The sequence below is a fragment of the Echinops telfairi genome, unplaced genomic scaffold (assembly GCF_000313985.2).
Source record: "Echinops telfairi isolate 266 unplaced genomic scaffold, ASM31398v2 ScPeMD7_31;HRSCAF=116, whole genome shotgun sequence".
NCBI classification, from domain to species: domain Eukaryota; kingdom Metazoa; phylum Chordata; class Mammalia; order Afrosoricida; family Tenrecidae; genus Echinops; species Echinops telfairi.
Window position 1 is genome coordinate 53,918,562 of NW_022103928.1, and position 27,299 is coordinate 53,945,860.

The 27,299-nt window shown below is 45.8% G+C and overlaps 1 protein-coding gene across 4 annotated transcripts in view; it reads left to right on the forward strand.

Annotated features, from left to right (window-relative positions):
• Positions 1-27,299, forward strand: part of NRP1 (neuropilin 1) — a 168,233-nt gene that overhangs the window by 102,031 nt on the left and 38,903 nt on the right. For all 4 annotated transcript variants that reach the window (XM_004702290.2, XM_004702293.2, XM_004702291.2 and 1 more), the window contains 2 exons: positions 16,112-16,267; positions 19,477-19,621. In XM_004702290.2, coding sequence (XP_004702347.1) covers positions 16,112-16,267; positions 19,477-19,621 — 301 coding nt within the window. The remainder of the gene's footprint in view (positions 1-16,111; positions 16,268-19,476; positions 19,622-27,299) is intronic.

Here is a 27,299-nt window from a genome sequence, read left to right on the forward strand (position 1 = left end):
GCAGCACATGAAGAGCACAGGGCTTTCTCCTAGTTGGAAGGAATTAGGGGACCTCCAGTGGTGGCTCAGGTGTGCGTCCCGTCCTCTTTATCACTCTGTCCCTCCATCCAGGGAGTGTTCAGCTCGGCTGCCCGTCTTCTGCCACAGGCTTGCATTCGTCTGTAAGGATGCTTCCACGTTTCCAGAAAGCTGCAACGTCACGGTGGCAAGAGGGTCTTGATGTAATAATCCTTGATTATGCAAAGAAAAACCCATCCCGATATGTGCTCTGAGGATGTCCACTTCCTTTAACTCAAACGCAAGTGAAGACATGAATCCCATTTAGAAAGCCCAAAGCAAGGGAGCTTCCAAAATTAGTGGGAACAGAATCCATGATCCTTTCATCCCTTTTTCCATGAACGTTTTGAACCCTCCATCTGGCACGCATCCTTGACAGACTTCTGGACAGGTCCTGCGTCTTCGGGAGGCAGTAGGACAGCACAGAAGAGGAAGTAGGGACAGGTAATCTGGTGTCCATTCAGCTCTGATGACCACGGTTTGCATTAGGATCAAAGCGTCCGGTGGCACGCCGGTCAATGTGGACAAATGGCCACCACAAGTTGGCACCTACCTGCTGCTCTGAGGGAGAAAGACAAGGTCACCTGCTCCCAGGAAGAGTGCAGCCTGGGAAACCTCACAGGGGGGTTTCCCTGTCGTAGAGGGTGGCCGTGAGTCAGAATCAGCGTAATAGCACTGGGTTTGCTCTTCGACAGAATACCGTAATCCAGTTCAAACCAGGGAGCATCCATGGTGAAGTCTCATGACCCGTGATTCTCTTAGAGAGTGACTCCTAAAAAGGTATCATTTCGAGATCTCGCCCTACCTCTCCCCCTCCCCCCTTGTAAGCAATCTTCACAAAACTTCCTGACTGATTCGTAAAGCTTTCGACAAGAGAAACGCAGTTGACCAAACGTGAAATTGCCAGGTTCATTTCATTGCTTCGCATTGTCACTTCAGAAAGGGCCTAACCACGCACCATTTTTGACCACCAGCTGTCCCCGGCAGCCTGTTCTTGCTCTTCTCGCTGGTCTCCCAGATCGGTACTTGTGTTAATTCCAGGCAGGTAGCCGACTTCAGTGTCAGCCATCTTATCAGCTCTGTGCAGAATTTCTAAGGCTAAGCCCAGGAGTTTACTTGGACCCGTGCACTTCCGGTTCCCCAGCCAGCCTAGGAAGCTTTCATCAGTGTAATGGGCCACCTCGATTGTGGAGGACTATGTGGAAAATTGATGTCAAGGGCTGCTGTCAAAGCTTCTAGGTGAAAGGACTGATGCAGATCATTGCCTCCATCTGTAAATCTTTAGTGTCCAGAAATCCACCCTTAGGTTTGTTTTTGACCCCAGGCTTTTAGGAGGAGGCGGGGAGAATTAAAGGCATGACGCGATGCAACACTAATAATAAACAAGTCGTTGGGGTTTTGCTGAATTTGACAGATGCTGTTTGAGTATGAATGTGTGTTTATCTGAAGTCACTTAGGAATTTGCCAATAGCACAGATAAGCCCTCGGAGCAACGGCTTCCACATACAGCTTCTGCATAGAGACCCACCTCACCTGCCATTCTCCTCGACTTTCTCTTGATCTTGTGTGTTGGAAGAGCCCTCTAAGCTAGCAGTAGGCCAGGAAGGTGGGTGTTGAGATCAACTGCACGTTGGAAAGGCAGGAGGCCTTGCCTGGTGGCAGACATCAGCTGCTGCTTTGGCTAGTCACTGTGACCACGGCGGTGAGTGTTAGTGATGGAGAAAGTGTAAGGTAGCTGCTGCATAAGCACTTAATATATGTTGATATGTTGGGAGATTAGGCATGTAAGCAGTGTAACTTTTTAGGAAAAAGAGAGGCCAGCTGCTAACGTGGGAAGATCAGCCGTTTGAGGTTAGCAGCTGCTCCACAAGAGAAAGATGTGGGAGTCGTTTCCATAAAGATGACGGCCTTGGAAGCTCTTTGTCCCCGAGGGTCACTATGAGTCAGAAAGGGCTCAGTGACCATGGGTTTGGTTTGAGGTTTTGTTAAGAATGCCCACGTCATTTTTCATGGCCTATTGACAGAGCTGTTCCTGGGATCTGGACCTCCGATGCTGCACGCAGCCCAGCCTTCCCAAGCATTCTCTCCGGACATAGAACTCTCGGAGCTTTTTTAGTGCAGCCTCTCCACTGCGCATTGCTTGGTACTGTTTTTCCCTCACTAACTTGCAGGAGTTCTACTGGCACTGTGGAATCAGTGGTGGGCTGCTAAATACAAGGTCGAAAGTTCAAACCCACCAGCCCCTCTGAGGCTGAAAGATGAGGCTGTCTCGGAACTTGGACTGACTCAGGAGAGACAGTCGCTTGGGACTCATGTACTTGGAAGCTTAGGTCACATCCCCAGGAATGCTGGGACCACCGGAGACAGAGCAAGGAAACATTTGGGCTGAGTTACCTCCCAGGCTCGATCACACGTGCTCGCTTATTTACAAGAAAGATTTGATTGTCCCTCTGTCACCAGCAAACGCTCTCTGGCCTCGACTACTGGATTACCTGAGGGCCAAGAGAAAGGAGGATGTGTACGGGTGGGCCCTTACCTTCACTCCCTAAAGAAATATTGCCAAGAGATTTTAAATAGAAGGAAAATGTCGCCATGGTCAATATTTTGAAACATAGGCAAGTGGGTGTGATGTTTCCCAACTCCTCCAGCTTTTCATGCATCATCCTGGCCATGCCCTCCTGCCTTGTGTTATTTTGGAGGTCCGGTTTGAATGGTTCAACTAACCGCTTTCCTAAAGCTCTATCCACTCCCTTCCATGAAAGTCTTTCCTTCTTCTGAAGCTCAGGATGCCGTATCTCGCTCTGGACTGGTATTTATTTTCCTATCTGCTTTCTGATGCCCTCACTTCTGTATAGGCATGCAATAAATAGGCGTTTAAGTTAAGCTGGCCATTTGGCATCCTTCCGCATATTTTCCTTTCAGACTTCTGAGTGAAGCTCAGTTCAGCCACAGCTGGTCCTTGGGATGGAGCTCTGTGAGTAGGAGCCTGGGCTCCGTTGTTCAGCATTTATCAGACACTGAGCAAATCTTGTGCGTACTCACTGTCGCCGTTTCTTCATCTATAAGATCCTCCTGCCTTGTGTGATTGTCTTGCAAATTGGAGGAGGCGATGTCTGTAAACTTAGTACTTACTACGATGTATGATACCACCACCACCCCCAAATAACAACAGCCCAGACTTCATCCACACGATACTACCAACATCAAACCAGCTACCACCAAGTCGATTCTGACTCAGGTGTGTCAATATAGACCTGTGTGTCCTTGAGTTTTCAACAACTGTTCTTTTTGGGGAGGTGTAGACCACCAGGCCTTTCTAGCAAGCCATCCCTGGGTCAACTCAACCCCCAAACCTTTCAGTTAGAGCCGAGCAAGCACTTCACCATTTGCAGCACCCAGGGACTCCACTGAAATGATGTGCAGAGATAATAAAGTCTGCTGTGAAGTTTTAAAACACCTACAGCTCAGACCAGACGAGCCCGGGTGGCATAGCGGTTATGCGTTGAAGCTGTTAACCCTAACATCAGCAGTTCAAAACCCACCAACTGCTCCACCAGAGAAACACAGGGCTTCTACTCCCATAAAGGTTCAGAGTCTCAGAAACTCACTGAGGCAGTTCTACAGGGTCACAGGATCGCAATGAGCCAGCATCAATGCAAAGACAGTGAGTTTGGAATGTGGTAGTTCAGAACATACCGCTTCCATGCTTCTGTTACTGTGCCTTCTTTGTTTTGGAAGAAATTAGCAGTAGAGACTCAAAACTTATATGTACAATCTGCTTGACCGTATCAAGAGGTACATCCCCGCAGGCAATTGAGTCAGAGCCATTAGACCCATCAGTCTAGTTATGTCTCATTGTTTCTTACCCTCTAGTGCTTCTACGAGGAGAACTCTTCTTCGACTTTGGGTGGAGAACATTGCTTAAGCCCATGCCTGCCTGTTCCTAAATGTTCCCCAGAACTTTGTGGAGCAAGTCACTCAAGCAAGACTATATGCTGTGACTCTCCCATAAGGCATTAACTAAGAGATTTGCATCACATTTATATGTCTGTGAGGCCAGTTGCCATTGAAACACAGAACTGTAGTAGACTTGGTTTTCTCTCTGATGAAATTCCAGTTAGGCAATTTTTATTACAGAGTTTTTAAGTTAAATATGTTCTTAACCAAGTTTCCGGGATTGCATTTGGTCTGCTCTGAATACTTGTCCTCTTTCCAGGTCATAGGATTAGGCTCAAGTTTTAAATTAAATGTAAATTACAAATAAGCATTCTGAATGCTAATTAAAAATATTCAGACTCTGCATCTTTCACTGCCCAGTGCGGGCTCCGATCTTAGTTGGGCAAAAAAGTCATTTAAATGTCATCATCTTGACCAGGTTCTTAAAGGCTCAGAGGCGTGGCCCTCTGCAAGCTAAGAAGGCAGTGAAGCCAAAAGGAATAAATAAATTCATTTCACGAGTCAGTGTACGTCTTAAAAATGTGACACGATCTTTTCTAAAGCACGGAGATTTAATCAGTCAGTTTCAGATCATCTGAGATGTTGATTACCTGCATCCCAGAGTGGATAGAAACTCCAGGACTACTTACATTTTTCCTTTCTGGGTATCAGAATCTATTACATCCTGGTGTCCAGATTTGACAATTTTATCAAGTGAGAGAGGAAGGAAAAGATATCATTTGTATCATTTGAAGCATGCATTCATATCCGCTCTGGAAAATATAAGGAGAGAAAGAGACCTTAGGCCCTGCGTAGTGCTTTTGATAACTCTGTTTCCGTATTGATTTTTAAAACGTGTCATAAATGGAACCTGGGCATTTCTGGGTGGGTTGTCCCAGTCTCATATATTGCTCTCAACAAGGAGGTCTCCCCAAGCCCGATGCTGTCTCTACATCACACCGAGGGGAGGAGATGGGGATGACTGGTGATGTTTCCCCCCAAGAAAAGCTTTCTTCTCCTTCACATTTGATCTTTATGCCTTCCATATTGCTGCAGTTTGGGTCGCTGGCCTCTAGAAACGTCTCTCAGAGAAAGGCTAGTGTATTAACCTGCTGCACGGCGCCCACCCCCAACCCCCTTTTTTTGGTTTCCTTTGGGCCAGCGCCGCTTGCCAAATTTAACAACTACGGCAGATTTTACTATTCAAACAGAACCAGATGGAACTCCAGTTCAAAGAACATGTCAGGATTAAATATTTCTTTTTTAATTAGTTGCTTCTGATTTATGCATCAAGAATTAACAAGCGAGCTGGGAGACTGCGCTCGGAATCCAGATGCGCGGTGGCCACGCAAACCTTATCTCCTCCTAGCTGGAAAGACAAAGGTCAGCCCCTGCTCTGGGGAGGGCGCTCCTTTCTTCTTTGGCCCTTTTCCCTGTGCTTGCTCTGTGCTGTAGGACAGGGGTGGCCAGGGAGGCCTGCCTTCACATCCTTATCTCATGTTATTCTGACTGGCTGGTTCAAGTCTTTTGATAGGCAAGTCATCTGTCCCTGCACTGGGGATTGTGTCTACCAGCAAGTGTTCGGATTGCAGCCAGGTATGCGTTTCCACCAAGGAACATTCTTTCCTTTCATTGTTCCCAATGGGAGGGGCCAGGGGGACTGACTCAGGTGATCTCAGTGAGAAATGTGATCACCTGGTGAAGCTCCCAGAGCCCTGAACTGTTCTTACACTTGAGTGTGTTTAATCCTTTACCAGAATCTGAAAATGGTTTGTTTGTTTTTCCCTTTATAAAAATGACCCAAGCGCATCGTCTTATTTTTCAACAGCATCACGAAGTCGCTTATGAAGTTTGGCTTTCCAGTAGCCAGGGTACATTTTTAAACTAGTTGTCAGAGTTATAAGGATAAATGAGTTATATAATAAATGGATTTTTGTCCTCCCTAATTCCTGACATATATAATTTAATTTCCAAGAAGAATAGCTACCGGGATAGTTATTATTTGCAGAGAGATTCTAAGTTACATTGTAAATAATTGTACTTTTAAAAAAATGAATTGGAGATCAGAAGGACTGGACTAGCTTATACGTGAGCCAGAGGAACACAACTCTGGCCAAGTGCCGGTTCAGCTGCTGGTAACTTATGTGACCCCAGACCTCGGTTTCTTTATCTGTGAAACTTTTCTCGTACGATTGTTGGAACCCCGTGAAGGTGGAAATGGATGGTGCACTCAGCTGCCAATCGGAAGGTGATGAGTTGAGTCTTCCCAGAAGGCACATGAGAAAAAAGGCCTGGCAACCTACTGCCAACACGTCAGCCACAGAAAACACTCTGAGATACATTTCTACGCAGTGGCCGTAGCGTGAGCATGAGTTGTCATTGGCACTACAGCAGCAGTGGACAGGTTTGGAGGACAGTTGAGACAACCGGAGGAGATAACGCACGTACGTTCAGCACCTAATAAAATGCCTGACCCAAAGGCGCCTGGCTCCCAAAATGTTTCTAATAATATTAGCAATCTCAGTAATTGGGATTTCATCCTGCAAAATACAAGAAGGCTAGAGAGCCCTGCCCCTGGCCCTAAAGTGACTATCATTCAGACTTACAGTAACCATAAACAGTCCACGATTCTAATTGAAAGGAACACCATGATCGGATGCTGTGAATTAAAGTCCATCAATCCCAGAAGAGCAGCGAGGTTCAAATGCCTAAGCTCTCTTGGAACACGTGTGCTTTATCTGAGGAAATGGGACAATTGCTTAAAAATATTTTCTTTTGCCTCTAGTGTCACGTGATGAACCCAACACTCTGATTCATCAGAGATGCGCTACAGAAAATCCAGCATATTCCTCCCCAGGACCCCCCTTCCCAAAAGCTTTCTTCCTATGTTTCATCAGACCTCTGTCCTTTTTTTTTTTTTTTTCAGACTGTCCTGATGACTTACCTTGGGAGTGTGAAAAGCTGGTCAAAGCTCCCTGGTCAGTGCTAGCTGGATGGGCAGCATTTTATTGAGCAAGATAGATTTTTATCTTAGAGACGAGGCTTCCCCCACGCTGATGTTACCGATAACTGGTTCCATAGTATCATAGGGAGTTAAGATATTTGTGGCATGGCCACAAGTCTTCGTGCTGGTGGTTAGCCAGTAATGGCCAAGAATTGCTACATTCCTTTGCCCACTGTGCTAGAACAGCGCTGCTGTGACCTCAAGTGATTCCCAGTCAAATGTGTGCCTCTCCTTGCTTCTCGCTATCTGTGGAATGTGTTTCCTGCCTTTATTAAGGCAATGGCACAGCCCTAAAGTACACACGGATTGTTTCTGGAGCCGCCTTACAACAAAGCTAGTCGGGAATGTGGGCAGAACCCAGTCACCACTCAGGAATGGCTGGGACGCTGTCCCAAATGGGAGCAGACAGCTGTTTTTCTTCCACTAGGACGTTTTCCCCCACCCAGAATGAAAGGGCTGGGATTTGCTCTTCCGTGTGGGCTGTCCAGCAAAGTTTTCTCTCTTTGTGAAAAGTTATTCATGTGCAACACAGTGGAAGGAAGATGCAGGTAGACATTCAGCTGTCCGCACTAGAATCTTGTCCGTGGGTTAGGCAGCGTGGATGGGTTCCCCAGGTGGCGGATGCTGTAGAGGAGTTAACTCAGAGGGCGGCTGCTTGAACTTGAATGGAGTCTGATCCACTTCTGTAAAGCAGTCTACAGCCCGTCGGATAAGTACCAGATGCTTAGGTTTGCCTCACACACAGAGCAAAACGCCCACTGATTTGAGTGACTGCATTCGAAGCCCCGTTCCTGTACAGACCATGGCCGACATCACATCCCTTAACACAAAGCAGAAGTGCATCCAACTCAGATGTGAAATCATAGCCATTTCCTAATTTAAAGTAAGGCAGCTGTAAAATAATGACATTCCTTCAAAAGTAAGAAAAAATGGTGATTGGAGAAGAACTGATTGGGTTTAGGGAAAGCAGGTTACTTAATTATGGTTATTGCGCGTCTGGATTTTTTATGGAAAGAAAGGAAGTATTGTCTGGGACTATGAGCCCTCCAAAATACAGAGGGTGGCATTATGTAAAACTGCTCTGGGGTTTTATCTTTGTCTCTCCAGCTGCTTGTCCTGGGTCACCAATCTTGCCTATTAGAATGTGAGGTTGGTGGCGGGCTCATCATAATTCACAAAGCTAAGCCACCAAGCGACAGATTTCAGCGGCTTTTCCTAACAAGCTATTATTTTGATTTCAGAATGACCAGAGCAAAATGCCCTTTAGAGATCCATAAATCTCCAGGCATACAGTGTCTGTCCTGGCCAGGGAGGCATACTACGTTGTGTAGTGTCCATTTTCTCACTCACCTCCCTCTCCTGCCTCTGTGCTTCCTGCTCCTTCCCCTGAATGCTTCTCCTTGTGCCCACTTGTGCGCTTCTACTATAGGGATTTTGAGCTTTAAGGTCAGCTGTCCAGAGAGTGTAAGATATGAAAATAATATAGTTTGCAATTTATCAAGGGTTCGTGCAGGTGGGAGGGAACAGAAGAGGAGCTGATACCAAGGGCTCATGTAGAAAGAAAATGCTTCGAAAATGATGATGGCAACATATGCACAACTGTGACAGATACAATTGATGTATGGATTGTTATAAGATCTGTAAGAGTCCCTAATACAATGATTTTTTTTTTTTAAGAAAAAAAAAAGGGCCGTCTCCAAACCGTTACCTCTGGAGATAAAGGTCAACGGAATTAGACATCGTATTTGGTGTACATTGCACCCTATGTGATTTGTTTTGGTTGTCACACTCTTGTGCTTATTAGCGGCCCATGACTTAGCCATCTACTCGTGGAGGTACCAGCACAGTAGGACAGCACAGTTTGAGACACACAGCTCTGCGCCACCCCCAGGATCCACTGGGGACCAGAGCATTGTCATTCCAGAGTTTTGTTGGCTGATTTGTCACAAGTTGCTGTTGTTAGGTGCCAGCCAGTGGGTTCTGACTCAGCGTGAGTGGATTTTGGCAGAATGAATCACCATCTGGTCTTGTGCCAGCCTCACAATTATGCTTATATTGGAGCCCGTGGTTGCAGTTACCATCATATCAAGGGTCTTCCCTCTACTTTACCAACCATGATGTCCAGCAATTGCTCTCTCCTGATACGTGTCCAACGTAGATGAGACAAAGTCTCACCACCCTTGCGTCTAAGGAGATTTCTGGTTGTGCTTTTTCCAACATAAATTCCTTTCTTCTTTTGGCAGTCCATGCTTTCGGTATGCTTCACCATAGTTCAAATGCCTCTCTTCTCCCGTCTTCCTCATTCAGAGTCCAAGTAGAGAGGCAAGCCTTCCTCCCGAGCCTCTCTTAGTCTGGAAGCTCTGCTGAAAGCGGTTCGGTTCAGTCTCATAGCCACCAATAAGCTTTCCCTGGCCGACAATTGGCTGCTCATGGGTGCCTCGACCAGGAATCCAGCCCAGGTTTCCCACGTGAAATGTGAGAAATCTACAACTGTGCCGCCACGGCCTCACTCCCACATTCTCCCTGTCCTCGGTTCCTTCGCCGTGCAATAGAGACCTAACAGGTAAAAGGGTTCTAGTTACACATGCACAGAATGCATATCCGTTCTGTTGAGTGAAGTACAGTCCTACCTGTTGACAAGAAGCAGACCGATTGGATAGATTATGGTTACAATCATGCCTTGGAATACCCTGGAGCCATTAAAAAGGGTGGTGTCAGGAAATATGTTGAGCATGCAAATGTAAAATTATGAAAAAATATATAAGTATTTTTAAAACATGTCATTAAATGCAAGAGCAAGCTGTCAAACAGTGATACTACAACCCCATTCATGTAATAGCAAGGCATACCTACCCTCACGACGTCGCAGACATCGGCATAGGGACAATTCTATCCACCATCGATGATTGGTGCTTATTTTCTAGTGATAATGTGATGGCGATTTTACAGAATCTCAATAGGAATCTATTACATGCTAGGTGTGTGTGGTGGTGGGGGAGACGTTTCTCACATAAAACGATAAAAACCTAGGAGGTAGCATAGCAAAAGCTCACTGTGATCAATTCAGGGAGCACTGAGGTACGAGCTGACGGACTTTGCCTACCCAGCTGAAAGAAGAGTCATTTAAAATCTGAAAAGAGAAAAGAGTGATTTCCAAGTCAAGAGAGCGGTACATGCCAAAACATGCAGTCGGAAGAGACTGATCTCGTGTCCGGAATCCCAGCTATCTGAATGGCACGGTAAGATCCTTGGAAGTGAGGCTAGGCGAGTAGTCGAGGCCAGCATCCTGATTAGCAGAGACAACCATGCCTTCTAAAAGGTGTAGTAAGCAGCCCTGCATTCATCTCGGCTGCGGCTCTCCAACTCAGGCCAGCAGCATCTGCACTGGTGCTTGCCAGTAGGAAGGGTATCAATCTCCTCTCAAACTTCCTCTGGGACGTTGGGGACAGCCTATTCCCTGTTGGACAACTCACTGAAAGGCACTTGGGGAGAAAGGACTTATGGAAAGAGCGTCACCGTGCTGCCTGTGAACCTTCCCTCAGTGCTGTGGGGGCTGCATCTTGTTAGAGCTCTGGGTCCCATTCGGTTTTAATTGTAACGGTTCAGGTCCCATCCCTAATCATTTTGTGAGGTTGTCGTTCATCCTGACTCAACTCATTGGCAGTAATCTTAGAAAGAAAAATGAAATGAAATTCCAAGTATCCCAGTGTGGTAAATAAGAGAATCTGCAGAGTTTCAAAAGCACGGCAGGAGACTTGAAGCAATTACAAGGGAGGTTGCTAGTGCATTTCATTGCTGTGGAGAAAAGAATATTTCTTTTTTATGAGTGATTCATGCATATGCTTTCGGAGCCTTGAGATCCAGGATTGGGCCTTCTCTGAGTTCAGTATTAGTGAACTCCTGTGGATTGCTCTCTGCTCTGAAGGTCGCTGTCTCCAGTGGCTCTGGGTCTTCTAGTCGACCACAAGCTCACTTCTTTGCTACGGATGGGCAGAATCCTACCTTAAAAACAAAGTGTTAAACTAGGAAGAGGAGAGGCAGGGAAGGATGTTCCAGAGTCAGTACGGATCAGCCTAAACCGACTGTGCACTCCTAGGAATTCAATCTCTTACAAACCGAAGAGCCATTTGTAAATTTGACAGGAAGAGTTTATTTAAGTTGCTTTGCTTCATGCTCCCTTAGGCCTCAGGAATTAAGGACCCTTCCACTTGAAAGTGTCCACGGAATTGGGCAGGACTCAGTGGACAGCCAGTAAAGCATGATGTGTTCAGAGAGCTTTGGGAAAGAGTTGAGATTGCCTAATGCAACTCTGTCCAAAGGCCCCCTTTAACTTTCAGGTTGCAGCATTATGAGAGCAGAGAGTTTGTGCAGCAATTTAAGCTCACTTGATCAGTTATGTGAGATAGGGTTAGATTTAGGGTTGCCAGATAACTACAGAAAGCCAAGGAAACAACCAGTTCATTGGTGGCATGGTGGTTACACATAAGGCTGCAATCCACCCAGTCAACTGTTTGAAACTACCAGCTGCTCCTTGGGAGAAAGATGAGGCTTTCTACTCCCATAAAGAGTGACAGTCTTGGAAGCCCACAGGGGAAGTTCTGCCCTGTGTTAGAAGGTCTCCATCAAGTTGATTCAGACTCAATGGCAGTGAGCATGGTTAAGTTTGGGTTTGGGTCTCCCGAACAAGGAAACCCAGTGGCACTGTACACTGAGTGTTCGACCACGGACCGCAAGGTTGGTGCTTCAAACCCACCAGCTTCTGGAGGCAGAAAGGAGGTAATCAGTTTCTGTAAAGGTGGCAGTCACGAAGACCCTATTCTGATGCACTTGGGGGCCACCACCAGTTAGTGTCGACTCCATAGCAACGGGTTTGGTTTTTTTCGTTTATGCATTGAACGATGCTCCAAGTAAAGTTCCTGGTGGTTGAATTGCTTAACTTTAAATCGGCTTCGAAGTGCAGGGGATGAGTCAGTGTTGAGGGGAATTGGTAAGGTGTCGGTTTGACTAGTTAGTCCAAAGGCCTTCAGGAGAAACCAACATGGGAAAGACCCAGGGATCCTTGCCAGGCAGACCGTGCAAAGAATGGAATTCTCTGGGTGTCCATGGCCCATAGGTAGGGGAAGCTTAATTGAAATACTGTTTTCAGAAAATTGGGCTGTTATGTTGTCAATAACTAGAAAGCACAATTCAAACGTGATTGGTTTTAGGGAGTTTTGTTTGGCTTTGTTTTGCTTGTGTTTTTGTTTTCATAGAAGATGACATTCCATCCCCTCTGACCCTTGTCTAGGGATGTGACTAGCCTCCTATCAGATGGCCAGCATTGTAAAGTCAATTATGGAAGATGTTGTTGAGTTAACATGTGATAACTTATCATTTGATCTCCCTCTTGATGCATTTTAAAGTTGCTTCGGTTTTTAATATTTTCTGCTCTCTCTTCAATTGGGGTTTTTTGTTTTGTTTCATCATTGTTGGTAGGATCAGGGTGTTTTGTTTGGTCATTGTTGTTGGGTTTTGTTTGTTTGTTTGCTTACTTGCTTGCTTCCTGTTTGTGTTTTGTCTGTTTTTCCATAGTTGACATGTAGGAAATGAAAATATAGGTAGATCTATAGAGACAGGAACTGGATGGATAATTGCCTAGGGGCATGGCAGAGGAGGGTGTGGGGAAAGGGGCGCTAACAACAAGTATGAGAAGAAAATATTCTGCAATTGTGGTGATAATTGCACAACTCTTCTTTATATGATTAAATGATTAAATTGTATGATGTGAGAAATATATGCCAATAAAATGGCTTTTTAAAAAAATAAAAGAACCTGGCATTCCATTGCCTCATAATGGTGGAATATTGCAATATTGGGTGCATGTGAACTGATCATATACTTATATGTTGTGTCCTTGAAAAGCAGCCCTGGGTCGCTGTGGGTGAAATATTTGATTGCTATCTGAAAGTTTTACCATTCGAATCTGCTAGCTGCTTCGCAGGAGAAAGAGAAGGCTGATGGCTCCTTGAAAGATTTACGAGCTCAGAAGTCCTATGAGTCCAAATGGCCTGGGTGGCAGTGACTGACTGTCCTGTGTGAAACATTGACCATAGACAGTGAAACGCTGGCAAGCTAGCAACCCAGCCTGACTTATCTGGTCTCACGTCTTCCACCTCGGCCAGGGAACAAGCGCACCGCTTTTCTGCTACTGTGAGTGGAAAGCGTTTGGGTTTTCCTTCTCTGACAGGGGTTTCCACCTTGTGCAAGTTCCGTCTTTTGCAGGGTGTGTGGCATTTGGGAAGGAATCCTGGTGGCACAGTGGGTTGGTTACACGTTGGGCTGCTAACTGCAAAGTCAGCAGTTTGAAGCCACCCGCTGAGGTGTTGTAGGGGAAAGATGACGCTTTCTACTCCTGTGAAAAGTTTTAGTGTCTGAAACCCACAGGGGCAGTTCTACTTCATCCCGTGGGGCTGCTATGATTCAGGATGGAATCCAGGGTGGTAAGGGATGGTTTTGTGGTCCCTTTTATAAAGGTTCTAGATAGCCTGCGGTACACACTAGATCCGTCCATTGCCGTAAAGTTGATTCTGGCGCATAGTGACCCGGTGGGACACAGAAGAACTGTACCATCAGGTTTCCGGGGCTGTAAACTTTTACTGAAAGCAGATTGCTACACACTTCTCCCATGGAGCACCTAGTGGGTTCAAATTGTCGACCTTTCCCTTAGCAGCCAACCACTGTCGCCACTGTCCTGCCAGAACGCCTTATGGAAGGTTGCTGCGGCAGCGGCGGCTGTTAGGTGTCACCAAGGAGATTCGATGAGTGGCGACCGCATGCACAACAGAAAGAAGCCTCGCTGTCCTACACGCCGTCCTCATAATTGTCCTCCTGTTTGAGCCCCCTGTTGCAGCCTCCGTGTCAATCCATCTCATCCAGGGTCTTCCTCTTTTTGTTGCCCCTCAACTTTAGCAACCCGGACGTCCAAAATTTTCCAGAAACTGGTTTCTCCAGGCAACGTGTCCAAAATACATGGGGCAAAGTCTCGCTGTCCACGCCTCTAAGGAGCATTGTGGTTGGACTTCTTCCCAGACGGATTCGTTTGGCTTCTGGCAGTCCCTGGTCCTTCTGGTGTTCTTTTCCAGCACCGCCATTCAAATGCATCCATGCTTCCCAGGGCTCCCCTACTCCATGGCCAGCTTTCACGGACATATGAGATGATGAAAAACACCATGGTTTGGGCTATAGAAATCATTGGAAAATTGTTCAAGGAAATGATACAACTTACTAATGTATAGAAACTGGTGAAGAGCTTTATTCCAAGATGTTATTAGTTAAGCATGATGGGAATAAGGAAAGATAAGAAAAAGCAAACTAGCTTACTGGAAATTTTCTGTCCGGAATGTGATAGAAGAAATCAGAAAAAGTCAATGCTTACTAGCTCTTCCAGGGTGTCTCGTCAGCTCTCTCGTACTACAAATGAGGAACTGGAAGCTAATAGGTGAAGTACCTTGTCCAAGGCCAAATGGCTACTAGTGACAGAGCAAGTACTACAGCCCTGAGTGCCTGCTGCTTAGACCTGCATCGTTCACAGTGATGTCACAGGGTCGCAGGAATGAGTCCAGCTTTGGCTTACCTCTGGGTTAAAATCACAAACCATTGAGGTGCCAGCCATGCACCGGTCGAGGAGAAGGTCTTTCGCTAGTGTCACCCAACCTTCAGAGAGGGATGAGATAAATTATCATCTTGGGAGACCCCTGGTGATGAACAGTTAACCCATTCAGGGGCTAACTGACCGTTTGAAGGTTTGAGTCTTTCCCAAGAGTCAAACTCTTGCACATCCTGCTTGGTAAGTAGAGGGATAGCAAAAAGAAGAGGACCCTCAGCAAGATGGATTGCTACAATGGCTGCAACCGTGGAGTCCAGCTTAAGAACAATTGTGAGGTTGTCGCTGGACTGGCCAGTATTTCATTCTGTTGTACCGAGGGTCACTCTGTGGGCATTAGTGATTGAAAACCCGATGGAGCACAGTTCAACTCATAGTTCACAAGTGGCCATGAGTCAGAATTAACTTGATGACAGCTAGTATCATGGGGCATAAAGTCAGGGCTGTCGTGAGGCTGTGCTCTGCGGGGAACTCGCCGCTAGCAGCTTACAACCCTTCACAGTTGCTGCATTGGAAGGGTCGTCCCTACTACCTGGTGATACCTGGAGTCTGCCTGCCTCTTGAGCTGCTGCAAGGAGAGGAGCCACAAGAAGTTCAAGGGAAGAAAGAAATATGAAGATGCAGCAAAAATCCCCCTCCAATTCATTCCTAGTTATAAATCTGCTGTCCATTTCTGAAGCAACAAGAGTGTTTTCAAAGATGTTATTAGTTAAGAATGATGGGAATAAGGAAAGATAAGAACAGTAAGGAGAGTCTCAGATGGCATTTGCTTTGGAAGGTGGTAAGATGCTAAAAGGACCGATCCCTGGGGTAAGCCATTATGCTTGGCACGGTAGAGGCTTGCCAAAGAGTAAGGAGACTCAGAATGAGATGGAGTGGCACGGGGCTCAAACATAGCATCCCTTGTGAGGATGATGCCGGCCAGGCTCTGGTTTATCCTGTAATCGGCAGGTCACTGTGAGCAGGGTCAAGCCCGGGCCCCTAACGACAGCAATCGGATCTAACTGGTGAAGGAAAGGACGCTCACGTTAGACTTGAGCTCTCAGCCAGGCCTCTCCATGTCCAGTTCGTGACTTGATCTTGCCTTTTTTGGGTATTGTTTTTCCTGTTTGTAAAATGAGGTAGATCCGTGTGTGCTGTTTGGAAAGTCTTTGTGGTTCTTCAAAATATATAGAAACATGACATTCAGCTGGGGTTTCTCTGTGCTGCCAGCCATCAGGCCATCTTGTTGACAGGCAGGTGAAAGGTATGTTCCTGGCCTTCCGTTTAGCACGAGACATCAGTTTGCTCTCAGCAGGACAGAGTGGAAGGAAAAGGGACTTACGAACGTTTCACATGGAACGATTGGTACCTAATGATCCGGGTAGATGGAAAGTGCCATGTGGAACCCCGGCAAAGAGGGTGTCATTTAGGGTGGTACACAGATACCCAGATGACCACACCGTGTCAACCCACTGTTCATTGTCTTACAGGTAGACTTGGGCCTTCTGCGCTTCGTCACAGCTGTTGGGACACAGGGAGCTATTTCAAAGGAAACCAAAAAGAAATATTACGTCAAATCTTACAGAATCGACATCAGCTCCAATGGGGAAGACTGGATCACCATAAAGGAAGGAAATAAACCTGTTGTGAGTTGGGCAGCCACCCCTGCACCCATTTCCTCTTTTAAATGGATGATCGATTTTTCACTTGTTTGTTTGGGGCGGGGTGGTGGGGGGAGCTCAGTCTGACCTGCTTTATTTTTTAATTGATTTAGAATGAGAAGTGCAATTAGAGGTTTCAGCCCGACCAAAGTATCTCATGTTCCCAGTGCAGAAGCAAAAAAAGGAAGTTATACAGATGTTTCCAAGAAAAGTCAATACCAGCCAAATTAAGTGTCAGACTCAAGAATCACTTGAAATAGCTCCACAGGGACCTGGTCTATGCATAAGATAATACTGTCTTCTGGTAACCTAGAGCCACGCCACGCCCCTTCCCCACCCTCACTCTGTGGTGTGGGGTGGGTGTGGGTGTGGGTGTGTGTGCACGTGCATGATTTCCATTCTCTCTGATAGATTCAGCCTTTTTTGGGGGCTCTATCTAATAGACCAGTTTTGGAAAACTTCTTTTCATCTACCCTCTGTGGCTCACAAACTAATTTACAAGTGTATTTGGCTGCTTCTGCTGAGAACTAATAGAACTGGAGGTATTTCATTCCATTTCCTCAGATCACACAAATGCCTCCTCACTGTGTTGAACCAAGGAGCCAACACAGACCCAGCCGTCCCTGGGGCCCTCTGCCCTAAATCATTTGGCACTGGCGTGTTTTTCTGAGCCTGCTTATTTATTTGAAGTTATGCTTGCTCTGATTTACTCATCAAAAGATTTCTGGGAGCTCATACTCACAGTTTCCCCCCAAATTAAAACGTGCCTCCAGAGGTAGATTAAAACAGAGGGAATGGATGAAACAAGTAGGAAAGACTTCAGGGAACGTGAAATGACGGTTTGGGAGAAGGCCAATTAATATGTCCTTGTCTCCCTTTTGAGCATTCCAGGCCTGGATTTTCCCCTTGTGGCTCTAGGTCTAGGAGTGAGGAAAGTCTTCGGGAGTCAGGGCAGAAGGATGGCTTCCCTTTGATTGCCTTTAGCCACCATTCTCCTTTAGAGCCAGACAGGGACAGTGGAAAGAGAGATCTGGAGACAGGCAAGTTGGACCTCTTGTCTGGCTGGCAAAGAAGACCCTGGAAATCACTCTTCGTGGAGATACAGCAAGGCAATCGTGACACCCATTTCCATAGCAGATTCTTGTTTCAGGATTAGATTTCAAAACATAATTTTCATTCAGTCCCAAAATGGAGATTCCAAATGCTCAGGATATACCCATAATAAAAAGAAATCCAGATGATAGGAAGAATGGACACTAGGCCTCCTTTTAAAAAAATAAGTCCCAGGTCTCCCCGAGGTTGTCTCCTGCAGCTCTGTGTGGATCATTTCTCCAGGTGGACTGTGAGCACACATGGGTGTGGAAGAGGGCACACTCATGGCTGGCCTCAGACACATGCGATCCGGAGCATCCGGGCCCACAGGTGAACTTCTGGCCTGCAGGACGGCGAGAAAGAGGAAAGAATCGGCAGAGATGAATACATTGAATTTCTCTGAGATTCCCCTTGAGCCAAAATAAACCAAACAGCCAGCTGGGGGTCCCATTCTTGTTGGCCACTCTCCACCTCGGGGCCTTTCAACCACTGTGTCTTTCCCACTCTCCTGGGCAGAGGAGGAGAGGCCACACACACCCCTCTACCCCCACCCCCCTAGAGAGCAGCATTGGACGAGTAGCCCCCTTTCTGTCGAACGGAATCTGTATATGAATGTTTACATAGATTTTTGGAGGACATAAAATCCCCTCCGTTGGAGCAGAATGTACCACCCCCCACCCCCACCCCCTGCCCCTCCACCTCTGTTCCAGCGCTCAGCAGACTGCTGACTTCTCTCTGAAGGGAACATGGTGACCCTTTAAGAAGGCCCCTTCCAGACAGAATGACCCATTATTCTTTGTCACACAAGAATGCTGCCAGACAGTTGTTTCCCAGAGAGAGATGCAGGAAGGAGGACAGAAATCCAAAGGCCATCACAGATGAGGATAAAGTATGACATTAAATTTTCTCCAGAAAAGGGTTAGGCGAACAAGCAGCTTCCTAAAGTTGAAGACCACCTTAAAGGAAATGGAGTAAAACTGCTACCCGAGGTCGACAAGCCATTTCTCCTAGGAGAGGAGCGCAAGCCCAGGGCCCCATGGGTCGGCTCCACACAGATCTACCTGGAAAGGGGAGAAATCTCCGTTTCTCTGTCGGACCTCCATAATGCTCTAGTTGCACAGCCTAGGAGGTGAATTATGACTCCGGTATGCAGAAAATCATGGTGGTAGGCATAAAACTTGGAAAGACTCATTTCATTGATAATCTGTAAAACGGAAATATTTTCTGCCCCACCTGAGGGAAGTGTAGTGCCGGAATGTTCTAACATCGTAAATGACCTCCATTCCTCAGTGGTCATGTTAGCCAACACTCCTGCAATGCTTAGCCCAAGGCAAAGCAGTCCCAGAAGGTCCTGTCTGGGGGAAGGCATTCATATCTGGCACTCAGTGCCTTTGCAGTTCCATCCCTACCTCTCTTATTATCCCTGACTCATCTGAAACACAGAAGTACTGGGAAAGTTGATGTCTAGCTCGGAATCATTCATAACTGAGATTCGAACTTGGCCACGAGAACATAATTTTACCAATAACCGAAAAAGACTAAGCTCGTTACTTAATGTCAGCGATAAGATCTCCCATTATGGCATGGAGACAAAAGGCAGGAGACTACTGGATCTAGCTGGATCTTGCTAGCTGGGAACCTCGCCTAGAATTCCAAACAGCCAGCCCCTACGCGGAACTCAAAAGGAGCATTCCATATGAAGTCCCTGGGGAAGTAGCACCGTGAGCATTCTCACGGAATGTCTAGAGTCTTCTGCAGGTCCTGATAGTAAAACTAATAACTCTCCATTTAATAGGTTCTGGTCTGGAGCCTGAAAAACAAAATCCCTGGGAGAAGTGCTTTTTAAGATTCCGGTTGTTCTAATCACCCAGGAAACGGGACAGATGTTTAGGAAAGCGTTCAATTAGATATGATTCTCTCTGATTGCTTTGAGAAAAAGAATCCTGTAGTAGCGTGGCTAGTCATGACGGCCGCCTCAACCTTGATAGGCAATACCGAAGTGGCAGAGATTTTTTTTTGCCAGCATGGTGGAAAAGATATTTGGGGCATTGTTTGAAATCCAGGAGTTCTGCCCATTAAAGGGCCTTTCTTTGTCCATATAGATCTTTCAAGGCAACACCAACCCCACAGATGTTGTGTTTGGGGTTTTCCCCAAACCACTGATGACTCGATTCGTCCGAATTAAACCTGTGACTTGGGAAACAGGCATATCGATGCGATTTGAAGTCTATGGCTGCAAGATAACAGGTAAGCCCCACTTGTAGGCTTGCCGGTGGCACTTCCTACAAATTTTTAAATATAGAGAGGGTAATTTTGTATGGTTGTCGTGGTTTTCGTGGCGGGAGTTAATAGCGTCTGTTTGGGAATGAGATAATTCTGGGTTCCCATGTTGTACCCCTCATTAGCTTGTTTCTTTAGGCTGTGTAGGGGCCTTTCAAAGCTTCAATCGTCTCTCTGAAAATAGTCATAATACTATACTCTACACCACACGGAGCTCTTGTGACTGTGAATAGAAGCAAAGCCTGGAGCGCAGCCCTGTGGGGAGGCCCACACATCCGTTCAGGGGTGAAAAAAGATGCTGGGCGGTGCTGGGGTGAAGCATTTGTCTGGGAGAGGACAGGTTTAGTGGTTCAAACCCACCCAGGGCACACAGGAAGACAGGCCTGACGGTGTGCTTCTCAAAAGTCACAGCCTTGCATGCCTCTCGGAGCCAGGCTTCTCTCCAGGAGAGGGTGTCTCGTGAGTAGGAATCACCTCTGACAGCCCCACCCTCAGCGACACCCCGGTCTTCCAGACTCGGCGCAGGGCATGCAGTCAAGCACTGCGTCCCCTGGGGCACACCGCGAGGTCCCGTGCTTTAGCGCATTTCTAATGCCTACATATGCGTTGCTGGAAAATTTTCCCCTGTGTTGTATCATTTCGATTTTGGAACCAAAAGGTGATCCCTAGGACTGCAGTTAAGGAGGAGTTTACTTATGACCGTGTCTCCTTTGACTCATTAATGAGCCTGACAACGTTCTCTTAGATAGGCTTTCTCTGGGTAAGTTTGATAAGTCTTTCTAGTTTGTTTTTCTTTTAGTTAGTGTTTTCCAATGCTAACAGAACTGTCTAAAATCTCTGTCAACTTTAGCATCTCTCTATTTGAGAGATGATGAAATTTAGTTAACTGAGAAGTTAAGCTGATTTTTTCCAACGGACCAGGTTAAGAAGATGTAGAAGTAAAACTTTGCCTCGATACTGACGACCTGACTATCATTAATCCTGCTCGTACTTGCCCATGTCTCTTCCTGTGAGGCGTTCGGGGATGTGAAGTGAACCACAGGACCATGAGAATTCCTTCCATTTAAGTAAATACTCACACATTGCCAAACTTCTGTAACAAAAAGAAGTTCCACGGAAACTTCTTAGTAAGCTGAAAAGTTCAAAAATAAAAATCAGTAGCGATTCACCGACGAATTGTTAAAAGTTAAGTTTCAAAAGCTTATGAACGTACTTAGTGCCGTATATACTCGAGTGTAAGCAGACCCGAATTTCAGCCGAGGCACCTAATTTTACCACCAAAACTGCATTAAAAATGTGCTGAAAAACTCGGCTTATACACGAGTGTATACGGTAAGTCTAAGGAGGGCATTCCGTTTCTACCCCATGAATGCCAGCACTATTGGTTTTGTGTTCGCCGTTTTAATACAGTTATGTTCTGGAGTGGGAGCTACCAACCTGACAGAGAGAACAGACTAACGAAGGGAAAGGGGGAGGCCATCTCCTGGGATGGTCACTATGAGCTGGCCAGCCCTGGGGAGAAGAAAACAGAACAAAAAACAAAACAGTAGATTGACAATACTAGGAAAGCCAAACAACATCAGACAAACAGACCAATAAAAAGCTGCCCTTGTTCACAGGAAGGCCCGTCTTGGAAATGAAAGACTGCCGTGTGATTTCTGACCCAAATCCTATTTAGTCCCATCCCAGAGACAGATGTGCTTACTGCTTTACAATCTAAGACTTAGAAAGTCGAAGGCCTCGCAGGCAGAGATGAGGTCGACAGGGGTTTGGGAAAAGAAGGAGCCTTGAAAAATTAGCGATAGGCTTGGTTTTGTTTTCAATCAGCAGTGAGATGAGAGAAAGTTCTAGGTCATTTTGAGAGCAGTGCCAATTTGAGAGTCTACTCGTAAATCCATAGATAGAAACAAGGGGACTTAAGGTCAGGGTGGGAATTTTTGGCCTGTTCCTCCAACCTTATCTCATGTCACTGAATTAAAAAAAAAAAAAGTAAACTTCATAATGACTACAAATGTGTTTATCTGGACTCATGAGACTCAGGATTTATGTCACATCCCTTAAGCTAAATAAAATACTTATTAACCCTGATTTTTTTTTCACAAGGACTTCGTGAGAGTTAATTCTGGGAGCATCTATCTTCATATATAAAGAAGGCAAATGATTTATTGTGTGAAAAAAAAATTAGTTAAATGGCCCAGCTATTTAATAAAGCCAAAAATAACAAAAACCCACTGCTATCAAGTCAGTTGTAACCCACAATGACCCTAGGAGACGATAAATCATTACAGGAACAACCTGCCCACACTTTCACCCGTGGGAGCAGGCTTTGGGTTAGAACCACAGACTTTGGGGCCGGAAATTTAAAATGGCACACTTCCTTCCATATTTGCATACGATGTATTTGATAGTTATTTTGAGTAGCTAATTTAAAAAAATAAGGTAACCACACTGCTTTTAAGCTCATAATGCTAGTCTCAGTCATAGTCCTCCGTATATTATCAGTATATTAATTTTTCTTTTCTTTTTCCCATGTTAAATGGGTTTTAAGCTTTACAAATAAAGTTGCCACATAAAGTAAAAGAAACCCAGTTATAGTTGATGCAGATAAACAATGAATAATTTTTAGCCCAAGATGCCTCACCCTTAATTGGGGACAAACTTAGAATATATATAGATTTCCAAACTCTGTCTATATTTAAATTTAAATACAGTGACTGTGTTAACTATATTTAAATACATTAAATATAGACAGAGTTTGGGAATATTTGCATATTTAAATATATTAAATACAGACAGAGTCTGAAAAAGCCAACATGTGTAATAGCAGTGGCTTACATGGATAGAAATTATGCAAATCAGCCAAGACTTGATTCCGGGCTGTCTGCTTAGTGAAAGTCCGATCACGAGCGAGTGATTTCAACCCTTCAGTCTCCATTTCCTGATCTAGAAGATGAATCGTCTTGTAGCCATAGGAGGGTGACATGAGAGAATATTTGTAAAGCACCCATTTCCAAGTAAGTTTTCTCTAAAGAGTATACGTAAATTAAAGCAATATATGGTGGCCAGTATACTGAACCTAGAATCAGCCCCAGCAGGCAGAGGCTTTAATAAGGCAATAACATCATATTTTTCTGCCTGTCTTTCAAGCAGGCAGTTTTCTTCTTGTCGAGGCCACAATCCCTTGATGGAGCGGAGATTAATGAAAGAACAATGGGGTGGTAGTGCCTCTCTAGACTCGGGGGCCATGTTTGCAGTTTTCAACTGTGTCCTGGGTGGCTCATTTTGAATGATTGGCAGTTCTAACCTGTGCCTCCTGAGAAACAAGTAGCCAGACTTCAGAATTGAACTTGCTCTTTAGTTAACACTGTGTAGGCAATTGTAACTCAGTCTACCTGGGTATAAGGAGCCCCAGTGGTGTCGTGGGTTTGAGTTGGGCTGCAAACCACAAGTTCAAACCCACCAGCTGCTCCTTGGGAGAAAGATGAGGCTGTCTGCTCCTGTAAAGATCTTTCAGCCTTGGACACGCACGAGGCAGTCCTCTAGGTCCCTGTCTCCGTCCTATAGCGTCACTGTGAGCTGCCATGAACTCAATGGCAATGAGTTTTGTGGGCCGTTATACCAAGATTTAATAACAACAATAACCAGCTGTCAAGTTAAAGCTACCATGCGAACAGCTCGTCTGACTTCCAAGGTCTCCAGAGCCCCATGTTTTACTTGTTTATTTGACTGAAGTAAATATCTATCGAAGACCCAGCCCCGTGCTTTTCACCAAAATGTTTAGTTCAAAAGTCATCTTTGAGAAAGATAATGAGTCTAGAGTATCTGATGGTGAGTCACGATTTAGAGCTATCGAGAAAGTGAGACCAGAGTAAACGATTCTGCTGTCGAGATCACTGATAAAGGTGCATTTTTGCAAGCAGGCTTCATCATTTGCCGAAGATGAAATTTTATGGGAGTTATCATGTAGGGCTATTGCTTGATGAATGAGGACATACTCTGGCCTCTCTCTTCTTGTGCTTGCGAACCAGACATCTATTAGCTGGTCCTTCCACACGTGTCAGCGGGCTCCTGTGGGCATCATACTTCACGGTGAGGATCTGGGTAGCACCACGTCTGGAGGGACTGCCTGAGTCACCCGGGAAGGCGACATTGCCCTCATTGTGCTTCTTCTGTTGAGTGCAGCTCCTACCTTCAGCCAGTTAACTGAGTATTTGCCTTACCAGTCTATGTACACAGAAGCTGAGCACAGAGATTTTATGGTCAAATTAAAGGTAAAGTCCGAAATTAACCACTTCAATCCCACAACACAGAACACATTCTTTTCTTCTTCCCATGTAGAACAAATTGTTGATCTTTACAAATAAAGTTGCTGGATAAAGTACAAGATAATCAGTTAACGTTGATACAGATAAACAATTGTTTCTAGCCTAAGGATGTCTCATACTATATTGGGAACATACCTATAATGTTATATATTATTATGTATATATGTAACACATATATAATATATGTATATGTAGGTTGCTTATTTGAAGTTCATAGTTAACCAGATAGCCTGATTTTATTTTTATTTTACTGTTGGTTAGATTATGGTAGTGGTAGTTTATCCTAAATCTGGCTATCCTATTTCCAAAGGTTGTGGCTATATCCAAGTCACATGGGGCCAGCCTGCTGTGGAAGAACAGTTACAACCTAGTGTTTTGTTCAAGCCCTTAATTGTGACTATACTGTTTATCGTAATCATTGTTGAAAAATGAGTCACATGGTTTTCAGTAAGAAGCCCATCCTGGCTCTTCTCCATTGCCTCGCTGGATGAGGCAGGCAGACAGAAGGACAGGCGTCTAACAGTGCCCTGCAGAGAGGTGGGCTGCATAGGGGTTGGCATCGCTGGATCTTGGGGCTATGGACACTGCTGTCCCGGCCAACCCTGTGCGAGAGAACGGACTTTATTCTGGTCAAGGCACTGCTCTCTTTACAGTCTTCAAGTTAACTCTAGTTGTCTCCCAGTGGTAACATCTGGTACCCATTACCAGCTAAACATGACTTTTATAAAAGTTGGTTTGGACTCAGGCAGGTGTGACCACAATGGCCAAAAATGTGACTTCTATTTTTGACACTTCAAGTTTCATAGTCCCTCCGTAAAATCGCTTTTGTAAATCTTTTTTCTAATTGCCATTGAGTTCGTTCTTCGTTTTCAGATCCCAGCCTGGAGCACTTGTAGGGTCTGGGTTACAGGAAAGGGCATCGGCCTTTTATTGTATCAATCAGTTGTTTCATTCAACAAATATCTGTCGGGAAAATGCACTGGATAATGAACCTCAGAAAGAGGAACAAGTAACTTGATGCATCCCCCGAAACCTTAAAATCGGGTGGGGAATCCCCATCGAAGCACAGCTGTTCAAGGAACTGGCTGTGAGGCACAGTCCACATGAGAAATACAGGTGAAGGGCTGTGGTGGTCCAACAAAGAGAACCCCGTTCAACTGGAGAAATTAAGGGGCATGGCATTCAAAATTGGCCAAGATTTGAAGAGTCAGATAACGGGGTTGGCAAAAGAATGTGGAATTGCTAGTGGGGAGGCAAGAAGGAGAGAAAGCCCCTCCCCAAGTGTGGACACTTCACCTCAGTTGACTATCAGGTATGTGTGAAAGGCGGTTCAGTGTTAGAATGCTATATCAGAGCCAGGTTGTGTACCAGCTAACGCACCTCATTAGCAAGCCACCAGCCTCCATCAGTGGACGTTTCGGTGTTGCTATGGTGCTGCATATTCCCCTGAACTGAGCTTCCAGATGAGGAGGAAGTAGGCAGAAAGACTTGGCAATCTACTTTCAAAATCAGTCACTGAAAACCCAGGGGAGTGCAGTCATCAGAGCCCGGTGTACATGGGGGTCCCCCACGAATCAGGCTGGCATGATGGAAGCCAACTGCAACAACACTGGATGCCTGCAGAGAGCCCTTGAGAAGCCCTTGCCTGCCTGGTTGAAACCCCAAGCTCACTGATATCAAATCCATGCCGATTCACAGTGACCCTAGTGGACAGGCTAGAACTGCCCCTGTGGGTTTCTAAGACTGTTACTCTTTACAGGAGTAGAAAGCCCCCTCTTTCTCCCTCGGAGAGGCTGGTGGTTTGAAACTGCTGACTTTGCAGCTAGCAAGCCAATGTGTAACCACTGCACCTCCAGGGCTGCCCTGCCTGGTTGGAAAGTCCGTGAAAAATCCCTGGACAAGAAGCCACTCGAGGTTTGAGCTAAGAGCTGCATGCGCTGAGATATGGAGCTCAGATGGAAAGCAGGATGCTGCCAAAAGAACTGGAGACTGCATGCGGATTCCAGACACTGTTCCAGGAAAAACAACCTGGGATAAGATTCAGTAGCAGAACTGGAAGGGAACCGACACAACAGGGCAGAAGAGATGACAAGACAGGGAGTTGGTGCTTGGGGACACGGCAGATACGCATGGATCCTACAGGAGCCGGTGCCAAGGGAAAGAGGCTGCTGGCCTCTGAGCCTGGTCTGCTTGGATGACCATGGGACACGCTTGTGGAAAGAGTCCTGCTGCAACCAGCAATGTGGGCGGAGAGTACGGCAGGGCATGAAAACAGGCACTGTCCTTCCATGCTCCAGCCCACTGTCACCTTGTCTGCGAAGCCCCTTTACCTTGCCAGGTTGAGTCTACCATTTCCCTCTTCTCCGCCTTCTTACCAGTCACCCCGTCTCTTCCGTCTCAAGGGCACCTCGTGGGTGTCAGGAGAACGATGGTCCTGATGTTTCGCAATGGCTGTGATCTTTCAGAAGCAGATCACCAAGTTTTTGTTTGGTTGATTTTTGCCTGCTTTCTTTTTACTTTTCCCTTAGCTAAGGGAGCTCTCTGGCCCCTGGAATTACTCAACTCCTTCTCTTTAATCTAATATAAAAAAAAAGGAATCTTGGTATTGTAGTGGGTTATATAACTGCTATCCACAAGGTCAGCAGTTCAAAACCTCCAGCCACTCCAGAGAAGAAAGGTGAGGCTCTTTCCTGCTGTAAAGATTTACAGCCACAAGAGCAGGTCTACTCTGTTCTATAGGCTTGCTAGGCGTCAGACCTGACTTGGTGGTAGTGAGTTGGGGTTTGGGCTTTAAGCTACTATAAAGGACCCCTGGTGGCAGTATTCAGGAAGCATTGGACTGCTCACAGTCAACGGTGGTTCAAAGGCACCAACCACTCCACGGGAGAAAGAGGAGGCTGTTTGCTCCCATTAAAGCTGGGCAGTTTCAGAAATAAAACACAGGGTGGATTGGAGTCAGAATGGACTCGATAGCAGTGGGAGGGAGTCTCTAAGGAACAGTGGACTTCTACTGGGCAGGGCTGTACTTTATAAAGAATGTCTGGAGGCCAAGGACAATAGGACATCAACAGTTTGGCATTCAGCTGAAAAGAACCCAACATGTGCATGCCATGTTTGACTGCAAACTTTTTTTGCTGGAATGTGAGTTCGGGAGAGGAGTTCTGAGAGGATGAGTGAAAGATTGTAGCATGTAAATTAGTACAGAGTTGTTTTTTTGTTTTTTTTTAATTTTTTTTTTTAACATTTTATTAGGGGCTCATACAACTGTTATCCCAATCCATACACACATCAATTGTGTAAAGCGCATTTGTACATCGTTT